A 12,165-nucleotide genomic window follows, 5' to 3' on the forward strand; every position below is an offset into this window, starting at 1 on the left:
TATAATGTCTTGTGGGGGGGAAACTGTCTATATTGGTGGTTAAAGCTGCCACTTTTTCTAGCGGGTCTCTCTAAATCTCAGGAGGGTATTCGAAAGGGCCAGCGCAGCAGACAAACTTATCCATTGCTGTCTCTTCAAGGCCTCACACAGCTGCCTGCTGTGTTTGAAGTTGTGTTTACCAGTTCCCTGATTTGCTCCTGAGGCTTTTCAGGGCTGCAGCTACCACTCTAAAGTCCCTGTACCTGGTCATCATCAATAGGTAAATCAGCTTTGAAGACGTACGTTAGCTCTGGATATCACAAAACTATGCTGTCAACAGCATCAAGGAACTAGAAAGGGACATGTTTTACCCTCTGATCCACCCTACCCCATGAAGAAAGAGTGTGTGACCCAAACATGATTACTTTTAAAAAGCTGGCTTTGGGGGCTAAAGGCGTGAACTAAAACAGAGAGAAAAGCCATTCTTGATGACATAAGTAAGAAGTCAGGGACTGGGCCCCATAACATCACAACTAAAAGCCCAAGTTCAGGATGCGATAAAATGAAGTCCTCTTGAATAGCCCCTCACATGGAGAACCCCTGGGTCTCGGTGACACACACTCACCATCACCGCCTAGCCCTAATCTGGTTGTTCACTTGGTTTTCAAGAATTCTTCCAGGGCAATGGGAACTTCAAGTCCCCCGCAGGAGACAGGGTTTGGAAATGGGAGGAAGGTGGCACGAATAGAACCACCAAAGGGTCTGGATTTGGGGAAAGGAGATGAGCTGTTCCAGAGGCCGGTGTCGGGCCAGGAGACTGAAATCCAGAGCCCTGGGCCGGAGGGTCAGGGCGCAGCCAAGGAGGCACCTCCCTAAAAGAAAGGAACCTTGAGCCCCTGGAGCGCCGGGCCCAGATCGGGGGACCAGGGCCGGAGGGAAGCGTCCACCTTCAGGGCCACATCCCCGTTCGCGTGGCCTTTTCCATCTGGCTTGGGGACCACGGGTTCCTCCGATTTCTGGAGTTCCGAGCAAATGACTAGCGGAGCCGTGTTTTTCCCTCCATCGTGAAGGCACGGTTCAAAGAACGGGCGCAGCGGGCCAGAGAACGCGTGTGTGAAGGTAAAGATGTGGGACCTGTCGGTCGCGTTGTAGAAGGAGATGACGCCTGCTTCGTAGTCCAGGAAGATGCCCACGCAGCGCGGGGCCTCCTTCAGGCGGAAGGGGGTCTGCGGGGACGTGAGAGCTTCGTACTCGGCCGCGCGGCTCTGCCGCACCAGCCAGTGCCCGTTGGCGGGCGAGGCGGTGACCTTGCCCTTCCTGCTCACGGACTCGCTGCACACCCCCAGGATCCATTTGGTCTTGTCTCCCACGAACACCTCCCAGTAGTGACAGCCCTCCACGAAGGCCTCGGAGCCCAGGACGCTGACGACGAAATCGAACCTCTGGGGGGTGTCAGGCACAGGCTGCCTCCTGTCTCCGAGCTGCACACGCCGGCGGTCCTCGGACAGGATGAGTTTGGGATGCGCGGTGTCGGGGTCCAGGGTCACGGCCACTGCAGAGGGGCACAGAGAGGAGAGGTTTGGGTAGCTTTGGAGGGAAAAATCACCTCTGGGTTGGCAATCCCTGTCACTGGACCCATTTTAGTGTATGATTCCTTCGACCCCAGATGTACTGGAGCCAAAGAAAAGTGTCTTCTGGTCTCCTGGTCATCCTATATAATAAAAGGCCAGCGACCATAACGACCGGAACAACCACTTGACCAGTCACTATGAGGTGCATTGCCCACCTCTCAGTCCCTCCTCCTTGGCCTGCAGGCTCCGACTACAGCATGATGAATAGGGAACCACAGGGAACTGGGTGGGTGGCAGTGGCAGCCTGAGCGAAGCAGCCCAGGTTCTGGTTGCCGGAGGGAAGCTGGTGCGGCAGCGGGATGGGGGTGGGGGGCGGAAGGCTTACTCTTGCACGAATTTTCGTGCATCGGGCCTCTAGTGTGTTCAATAAAACAGGAGAAAGTTTTCCTTTGTGAAGCTGCCTTAATCCCTTAGGAAATACGGCCTTTGTCTTCAGTGGTCCAGGGGAAGTTAATGTATGATAATAAACCTTGGCTCTGATGTTAGACCCAGAAGCCACACTGGACGTGGGAGTCCTAGCTCTGCCACAGGCCAGTTATGTGACCTGGGGCGTGCATTTCATCTCCAAACCTTAGTCTCTTCATCCGTACAATGGGAACAATGGCAGACCCGATGTGGTCAAGCTGTTGTGCACATTTGATGAGCTAACACATGAGGTAGTGCCTCCTTCATACACAATGTGTGATGCTCATCTTGTTAACTGAAATTGTTGCTCAAAATTATTATTTTTAAATGTTAATAGAGAGAGAAGGATTCTCTGTTCTCTGTACTGGGGGAAGGAGGGAGACCCACCATTGATAAGGACCCAAGCATGGAAATTAACAGATCTCATTGAAACAGCAGGAAAAAAAAAAAGCAAATATTTAGGAATAAATTAAAAGAGATGTGCAAATCTTTTAGAATAAAACTACAAAACCTTTTGTAGTCTACAATGGGGGGGCACCTGCCCAACCATTTCCCTTCTTCTCTGAGAATCTCAATCACCAACCCCCAAGAGCAAGAGGAACGTGGCAGGTGTGTATACAGACAGAGGAGCACTGGCTATTTACCCAACTGTGGGATAAGAAGGACTTCCAAAACCTGAAAGCACAGGGGAAACTACACAGGAAAAGATTCTTCAATTGGACTACATAAAAACAAGACACTCATGCATCAAACAAATAATATAAGGAAATTAAAATGCAAATGAAAAACTCAGAAAAATAATTTGTGAGGAATAGGACAGAGTTTCTACACTTTATATAGGAAGAATCCTCACAAATCAAATAGTAGCCAGAATAGGCATAAGAGCAGACAAGTCATCGAGAAGACATACAAATAACCAATAAACTTTCTAAGTCTAACTGAGCCTCCCCCGCAAAAAAAAATCACAAAGATTTTTTAAAATTTGATAAGCAGATAAATAGGTTTGATTAACAAAAAACAAACAAACAAACAAACAAAAAAGTCAGCCTGCATTCCAAAGGAACAGGCACTGGGCTCTGAAATGTAGGCGGGTTTGCCTGGTGTAACTTACCGAAGTGCAGCCGGGCCCTTCTCCAGCCTGAAAGACATAAAAGGGATTGTAAACGGAAGGAGACAAGGAGAACCCCCAGAGGGCGGAGTCAGGCACCCAGAAAGTGCATCTCACCTGAGTTGGCTGCAGCTCTTTTCAACTCTACAAAAAAGAAACAAGAGGGGTGAACTATCACTGAAAATATAGAATCAGCAGGAGAGAATTCGGTATGGAAGGACATGGGAAACTTACTCAGTTCACTCCGGAGTTTCTCTAAAGAATAAAAACAGTGTGACCAATCAGAAGGAGGGCTTCCACATTTCCATAATGCTTGGGTCCCCTCCCAACCACATTCCCACATCAGATCCTCACTAGCAATACCCAGACCATCCAGCCCCACCCCAGTGGTCCCCAGAGATACTGCAGAGGGCCAGCAAATTCCCAAGTAAGCCAAACCTGACTACAACTCATTGAGTAGCACATCTCATGCATCTAGGTAACTACAATGTAATATATGTAGATATTGTGAGAGAAGAACAGAATATAAGTTCATTTAAAACTATCATTGAGCTCTGGTTGGTGTTGCTCAATGATTAGAGTGTTGGCTCCTGCACGGAAGGGTTGCAGATTCAATCATGGTCAAGGGCACGTACCTGGGTTGTGGTTTGCCCCCACCCCATCCTGTGGGGGCACCTGGAAGGCAACCAGTTAATATGTCTCTCTCACATCGATGTTTCTCTCTCTCTCCCTCCTCCCTTCCTCCCTCCCATTCTCTCTGAAAAGCAATGGAAAAATATCCTTGGGTGAAGATTAACAAACAAACAAAAACTATCACTGAATTTCTATTAGATTTTCTTGTGTACATTTAATCAAGGTAAAATAAAGTAGACATGTCGTGTCTGAAAATTCTTTTTTTGCACTAAAGAGGGTCTCGTACATGAGATGGAGAAACGCTGCTCCACATGTTCAGTTTAATGAGGACCCATCGCCTGGGATCCCACCTAAGGGAATGCCATGCCTGGTGATAAAAGGTCTTCCAGGTGGCTTCACCTACGGGAGCTACATCTCTTCCTGATTAACGTTTCCCACTTAGAGACTAGGACCTAGCGCTGGTCTGTAAGGTCCGAAAGGTTGGCGACCACTGGACTAGGTAACTGTTGTGCAGGAAAGGGGAGCAGGGAATATTTGAGAAGAGAGGCCCTTGAGAGCCAAGAAATCTCCAACCCCATGGTTTAAAGCACCCTGACCCCTCTCTTCTGCCCCAGGAAATGAAACTGAGACACCCATCCTAAAGCAAAGATGTTGGCAGAAGGAGGTCCGTGCCACGGAGGAGGAGCAGAACTTACTGAGGGATTTATGGAGCCTTCCTGAAAAACAGAGAAAAAGGCCTGAGTGAGCAGATGCTCTGCTTTATCCCTGAGCCCAGGGAGGTTCATCACCTCCCCCACCCCCACCCCCACACCGTGGAAAGGATGACATGCCTCTCAGCTGCTAGTGCGGTCGCCTCCCAAAGGCAGCCTGGGGAAGCCAGTGCAGCTGGTGCCACTTTCCCAAGACCAGGCTGCCCAGGTCTGGCTCCTCCCTCCTTTCCCTTCCTTTTTATCTGGTTTCATTTCCGCTGTCTGTACGAGTGTTTCCATATGTTTGTAACCATGTGTACATGAGTGTGTGCCTTGCTGCCCTTTTATAACCTACTGTTTATAACATCTGCAGTGAAGGCCTAGCACTGACTTGTGGACATGGCTTTGTCACTCTCTACAGTAATTCTCCTGAAGTCCTACGGAGAGATGCTCAGATCTGGAGATTCCAGATGGTTTGGGATGGATGTATATGCTTCACATGCTGCCGGGAGCATTGGCCCTGCCAGGGAATTGAAGTTATAACTTTGAGTCCACTGCCAAGCCCTGTGCTAAGGGCTGGGCATGTGTTAGGCATTAGGCACTGGAGCAATGAAGCTGGATATGATATGGCCCCTCAGGAGCTCTTGGTTTGTGTTTATATCAATGTTATTAATCTGATTAATGTTATAATTATATAATGTTCACTCTATTAATGATTGATTATATTCTGTATACATTATATTATTTATATATAATATTGACATATTATATTTCCACTATTATTAGCCTCCATTTATTGTGTCCTGTTCTCATAATGATGTAGGCACTGAACCCCCTTGACAATGTAAGGTGCATAGAATTATTGTTCCCAGGTCTGAAGCTCAGAGGGACATGGAAATTTGCCCAAGTCATCCAGTTAGCAAGTGGCCAAGGAGAAAGGCTTCAAGCCCCAGCGAGTCTGACTCCTAGTCAGAGGCCTTGGCCACTGCACCACGCTGTGCCTTCTGCTCCTGGAGAGAGCAGCCAGAGGGCCCCTGCTGCGTGCACCCCCACACTTTCACCCGCTGGGAGGACAGGTAAGGGCAGAGGAGAGGAGAGGCCCAAATCATTGAATATGTACCATTTGTGAGCCAGTGACTTGTATTCTCAGCTAGATTTTAAGGGGCAGAGACTGCCTGTTTTTTGTACCTTGGGTGTCGAACTTTTACCCTCAATGGCCCAGAACAAACATTCAGTTAATGAAGATGAAATGGCAATAAGGAAGAGGAGTACCAGGCACTGTAATAGAAGAGTTTTTTTCAAGTTGTCTCTTTAAACCCTGAAAACAATCGGGCAAGGGGATTTTTAATCCCATTTTACAGATGAGGAAACCAAAGGTCACAGCAGTGAAGCGACACATCCAAGGCAGACCAGTGACCTGACCAGGTGTCGCTGACTCCAGAGCCTGTGGGGCTCCCACTGTATCACACCACCTGTCTGAATGCAAATGTTGTATGGATCCTTGAGATTCTCATACATCCCAGATAGCATATTCATAGACTTTAAATTGAATATAGACTTTTTAGGTGACTGGTGAAAAGGCTGATAAAAGGAGCTCATGATAATTCAGACCTATGACTTTTTACCATGAGCGTCCCCTCACCCACTGCCACCTACCCCATAGCCCCCTCATACTGGAAAGTAAATTCTAATAATATTAATGAAGAATATGTGTGTGTATACCTGAATAATCCTATATAATAAAAGGCTAATATGCAAATTGTCCCCTCAACTGGGAGTTTCACCAGGGGGTGGGGCCGGCTGACCAAACACCTGTGGCCCCTCCCCTGGGCCAGCCCCACCCCTGATCACCCCCCCCCACACACCCCAATTGGGGGCAGGGCCGGCCTGCCAACCTCCTGCGGCCCCTCCCCCTGGCCAGCCTGGCCCAATGGGCCCTGATCAGGGCAGGCCAGCCGGACCCTACCCGTGCACGAATTTGTGCACCAAACCCCTAGTGTATGTATAATAATAGACTGTCAGCATTTATGTAGAAGGAGAAGGAATATGTTATTTGTTCCCTACCCCTTCATATAATTACCTTTTTCATTTGCATGGTCTGAGAGAAGAGTTTCTAGAGGGAGAAAAGTAATAATAAAAAACAAAAAATGAGATTCTGTGCCATTACCTTGAAGGTCCCTGGTTCTTACTGATTTTACCTGCTTTTAAACCTGTTTACCTCTATCACCATGCCACCTCCCTAATCCAGGCCCTCGTCATCTCTCATCTGGATGACAGAACTAGTAGCCCAAATTGCCCCCAGTCCTGTCTTGCTCCTTCTGGCCTCTTCCCAATACTGCAGTCAGAGAAAGCTGCTCAAAGCACAATTCTGATCAAGATATCCCACTCACTGCTTTGCCACTGAACTGGAGAGAAAGACTAAAGTTCTCCACATGACCTCCAAGGCCTCACACGGCCTGGCCCTGCCTAACTCTGCAGCCTGGTCCCCTATCAGCATCCCCCTCACTTCTGCACTGTGTTTCTTTCTCTAGCTGGTCTTTCTCTGTGGATCGTTTTCTATTCCCTCTCCCCCCATGCCTCCCCCTCCTCCAGATCAAATATCACTTCCTCTGGGGACTCTTCTCCTGTCCCTGAAGCTTGGTTGGTTCCTCCTGGTCATAATCTTCGCAGCCTCCAGAATTTCCACTCGTGGCATTTGTATGGTTGTACTTTTACATTGATTTGTGCAGTTATTTAATTCATGTAGCCCTCCCTGGCCGGACTGAAAGCTCCCAGATGGCAAAGACTGCCTGCTTTGACCACTGTATTCCCAGCATTTAGTATAGTCCAGGGCACTTAGTAGACAATTATCAATTATTTGTTGAATGAATAAGAGCTTCCCCCATGTTAGACCTACACGACTCGCACAGAATAAGATCAAGCAATGAGTCCACAAACAAAATTCAACAAACATATTGAAAGACAAGCTATTACAAGTCAGAGTCAGCAAACACTGCCACCAAGGACAACAGATGTTGGGATTTTCTGGTATAGAATTTAGATTAGTGGACACTGGAGTCATAAAAATGAGTAAAACTGAGAAACATCCCCACCCATCCCAGGACACTTACCTACCTCCATCACCTGTTCATAGAGAAGCTTCTCTGGAAGGGGAGAGAGAGACATCAGCTCAGCTTAGGGAAGAGCTTTTTCTAACAGGCAGAGTTGTCCGGGGACAACAAGCTGCCTGAGGAGGACCTTGCTCCTTGTCCCTGCAGGTCTATGACCATTTGAAAGGATTAGAGGGTCTAGGGAAAGGGGTGTTGGATTAGGTGTCTTTCAAGGTGCCATTCAACCTTGAGATCCTGTGAGATGCAATTATATTGATGAGGGTTTTATTCAATGGATAGAATTGGATTTTTTAAATTAATTAGAGGAATGGCATGATCAGTTATTTTTAATTTCTCAGAAGTTGAGAATTCACAACTCTTCCCAGGAACTTGACGCAGTTTCTTTGATCTTCTCTGCATTGGGGGTCCCCAGAGCATTGTTCTACCAGACAATTTGCAGTCTCCAACCTATGGATAACCGTCACATCTATGTCTCCTTCCCCCCAGCCTTTTCCTAGAGAAGCCACAGTCCCACTTCCTGCCGCCCCGGGCTCCTTTACCACTGAGTTACCTTTTGATCGTCTTTGCTTCCAGATGAGGCCAATGCCCGCCATGATGAGAAGCCCCAGGACAGGCAGGACCACAGCAAGAGCCACTGCTGCGGGGGAGATCCTCCCTGGAGACGGGGCTGAAACAGAACCACCAATGACCACCCTCAGGAGATATCTCAGCGCTTCTTCCAGGCCAAAGACCCCACCTCATACGGGAGATGCCTCAGGCACAGCCCCACGGTGTCTGTCACCTCTAGGGAGAGACCTCCAGCCAAGATAGGTGAGGGTGTTTGCCTCTCTAAGTGCCTCAAACCCTGGATGACTCAGGGATGACTCTAAAGCGAGATGGTCATCTCTTAGGAGTGGTTTTGATGGTCCTGCCTGAAAACAATGTGTTAAACTCAGCTTCCCAATCACAACCTCATCCTGCCCTATCATTCCGTGGGAAAGTGATCTTTGAAGAACTGGAGGTGCTTCCTCTGATCACCTGCAGTTTTCTCTGAGCACCACCTGCCTTCTGCTTCAAGTCCTCACTCTGCTGTGGAACAGCCATCCGTGACCACTTTGCCCTGAGCTGTATCAGCGGGGGCAAAGCTACTTCTGTGGGGCTACCGCGGCAGGCCTAACGCCTAGGCAGGAGAAAGGAAAGAAGAAATAGACACAAGAATAAAGCAGAGGAAGCACTATGACAAGTGGCAGAGTCTAAACTGGGTGTGAGTCCTCGCTCATCCTCCGTGGGACCCTAGGCAGGAGACGGAGCCTCTCCAAGCCTGGCCCATCATCTGTAAAATGAGGGTTACAATAATCCCCAGTCCCCTGGGTTGTGACAGATTTAAAGAGAGGAGGATGTAAAGTGCTTAGCACCGATGAGAGGCAGTGGCTGTAGGAAGAGAGGAGAGGTGAGAGAGAGAGAAAAAAGAAGGGCTTAGCAGACGTCAGTGCTCCTTCCGCACCTGGGGCCCCAGGCCACACTCTTTCTTTCTTGGCTCTAAAACCACACTTCTCTGCCACACGGCTCCATGTTTCAAGGGTCTTTATTTTTTTTTTAATATATATTTTATTGATTTTTTACAGAGAGGAAGGGAGAGAGATAGAGAGTTAGAAACATCGATCAGCCGCCTCCTGCACACCTCCTACTGGGGATGTGCCCGCAACCAAGGTACATGCCCTTGACCGGAATCGAACCTGGGACCTTTCAGTCCGCAGGCCGATGCTCTATACACTGAGCCAAACCGGTTACGGCTCAAGGGTCTTTAAAAGGTTCATAACCCTTTGGTGCATTAATACTACTTCTAGGAGCACATTCTAAGAAAATAAGCAGAATCAGTCTCCAAATTATGTGCAAACTTGTTCACTGCACTGTTACAGGAAAAGTCTAAACCATTCAGATATCAAGAAATAGGGCTTCGATTAATTTTACTATGCTATACCCACACAACGAAATACTGTGCGGCCCTTTAAAATCTGTTGCAGAGAACTGCTTAAGGACATGGGCAAAAATGTTCACAGCCTTGTAAGTGGAGGGGGAAACAACCTAGGCAGAAGAATACACATGTGTATCAATACACACTCAGAGATGCACCCATGAAAGAAATTCTAAAGAAATGCCCCAAAATGTTAGCAGTGGCTCTCTCCTATTTATAAAACCAGGCTTCTTTTTCTTTTTAAAAATATCCTATTTTTTTAAGTTTTCTACAATAAACATGCTATTCTTAGTATTTAAAAAATTCTTTATAAAGTTTCCACTTGGGTAAGAGTTTTCTCTGGAGCCACCCGGAGCTTCGAGCCTGTTTTCTGCCCCGGCTTTTACCTGCTATGACCATGGCTGCGGTCTTCTCTTGGCCCAGGGCCTCGTTGCGGATGGTGCAGGACACGCTGCCCACAGTGCTGTCCCTGACTTTGCTGGATACGGCTGTTTCGAAGAGCCCAGCGTGGTCCAGGGAAGGGGCCTGGGGCTCAGATGGAAGCACCCTGCCTTGAGGGTCTCTCCACTCGGCCCAAGGCCTTGGGAACCATCCCACCGACCTGCACACCAGCTGGATCCATCCAGCGTCGTAGCCCTTCACGTGGATGTAAGGGTCGGAGCCTAGAACTGGAAAGGAAAGCCGCTGGCAGGGCCTTGGCAAGATCCCGGTCCCCGCCAGGGCGCTCTTCTGGCTCCCAAGGCGGCTCAGCTCCGGGTGAGCAGGGGGCGGGCTGTTAATTGCTGTGAACGCCTGCTCTCTCCCCACCCGCACGCGGTTCACCGCAAAGGGATGAGAGTATCTGGCTGCATGCTAGTACCTTACCCCATCCACCTTTACCAGCCACGGCATCCATTATTCACCTCCCCCACCCCTCCACCCCCCCTGAAAAATGACGAACCTGCCACCTGCAGGATCACGGTGCCCTCTCGACTCAGGTTTGCAATCCGGACCTGACATCGGTACGGCCCTCGGTCCTCCAGCCGCACGTGGCGGATCTCCAGCGTGACATTTCCCTCTTGCGTGTCTCTCTCCAGCGCCGTCCTCCCCTTAAATTCCGGTACCACATCTTCCTCGCGGACTTTGTCATCCCGGAACACGTGGACCACCTGGGAGCGCCCCCGGGGCAAGGACCGCAGCCACCGCACCTCGGTGAGCGTCGTGACCGACCAGAGCGAGAGCGGGCAGAGCAGCTTGGCTGTGCCCCCTAGCGGGGCCAGGTGGACCTGGCCGGAGTCCCCTGTGCAGTGAAAACAAGAAAGGGACAGCGCAGTCTGGGAGGGATGCGAGAGTTCAGCAAAGGATGAAGACGGAGATCACGTGGGGAAGGCTCCTAGCGAGTCTGGGGAGGGCATTGGAAAGGGCTGGGGTTACAACAGAACCCCTCAAGGAAGAAGGCCGTGGTCAGATGTCCCAGGCAGGAAGGAGGTCAGGAACTCCTACCTGACACGCGTATGGGCAGCTGGAGGAAGATGAGGGTGATGAAGCAGCTGGAGAGCCGGGAGCCAGAGGAACTTACGGTCTCCATCCGAACTAGGAGGACAGACAGGCAGACACCAGAGAAGGTTCGTGAGCTTGATGTGGAAAAGCTACAACCGAGGAGGCGGGGCGGAGATGGAGGCTGCATAGCAGGTGCTCTGGAACCACCTGCACCAGAATTCAAGTTCCAGCTCTGCTACGTACCTCCCCGTAACATTGTGGCTTCACTTCCTTGAAACTCCCTTCCACCATCTTTAAAAAGGGTATAAAATTGCCTCCTTGCAGAGTTATTGTGAGCATTGAAGGAGGAAAGCGCTCGACATGAAGGCTGGCATCATGGTTAAGTCTATAAATGCCATGAGTGAGAGCCAGGGTGAGACACTGTGTGTGCCCTAGAAGGCACAGGGAGGCGTCGGGAAGATTGAGAATTTATATCCAGAACTAACCTGGTAAACACCAGGATAGTGACCTCTTTTTGCATTTAGGGTCCCAGGCCAAGTCTGGGAAATGCTCCAGGCCAATTTTCCACCCCCAGTGGGGCCTGGAGCTCTTTCCCGCCAGCCTTCTCAGTTTGATTCTTTTTTTAAAATATATTTTATTTATTTTTTACAGAGAGGAAGGGAGAGGGATCGAGAGTTAGAAACATCGGATGAGAGAGAAACATCGATCAGCTGCCTCCTGCACACCCCCTACTGGGGATGTGCCCGCAACCAAGGTACATGCCCTTGACTGGAATCAAACCTGGGACTTTTCAGTCCACAGGCCGACGCTCTATCCCAGTGATGGCGAACCTATGACACGCGTGTCAGAGGTGACAGGCAAACTCATTTTTTTTGTTGATTTTTCTTTGTTAAATGGCATTTAAATGTATAAAATAAATATAAAAAATATAAGTCTTTGTTTTACTATGGTTGCAAATATCAAAAAATTTCTATACGTGACACGGCACCAGAGTTAAGTTAGGATTTTTCAAAATGCTGACATGCCGAGCTCAAAAGGTTCGCCATCACTGCTCTATCCACTGAGCCAAACTGGTTAGGGCTCAGTTTGACTCTCGAGAAACAACAAACCAAGGCAGTAAGGTCCCGCCATTTCATTATGAAGGCACCTATCTTACAAACTCAGGGTCTGGAGTTAG

At 49.1% G+C, this 12,165-nt stretch overlaps 1 protein-coding gene across 1 annotated transcript; it reads right to left on the reverse strand.

Moving 5' to 3' along the window:
• Window positions 1-11,076, reverse strand: ERMAP (erythroblast membrane associated protein (Scianna blood group)). The gene is made up of 10 exons (XM_023752666.1): window positions 10,984-11,076; window positions 10,450-10,789; window positions 8,106-8,222; window positions 7,556-7,588; window positions 6,526-6,558; window positions 4,452-4,472; window positions 3,358-3,378; window positions 3,241-3,267; window positions 3,127-3,153; window positions 1-1,531 (listed from the first exon to the last, which is right to left on the reverse strand). The coding sequence occupies exons 1-10, from the start codon at window positions 11,074-11,076 to the stop codon at window positions 852-854; spliced, it is 1,392 nt and encodes a 463-aa protein (XP_023608434.1). The 3' UTR covers window positions 1-851.
• Window positions 11,077-12,165: the final 1,089 nt, after the last annotated feature.

This window comes from Myotis lucifugus, unplaced genomic scaffold (genome assembly GCF_000147115.1).
Source record: "Myotis lucifugus unplaced genomic scaffold, Myoluc2.0 scaffold_37, whole genome shotgun sequence".
Classification (NCBI taxonomy): domain Eukaryota; kingdom Metazoa; phylum Chordata; class Mammalia; order Chiroptera; family Vespertilionidae; genus Myotis; species Myotis lucifugus.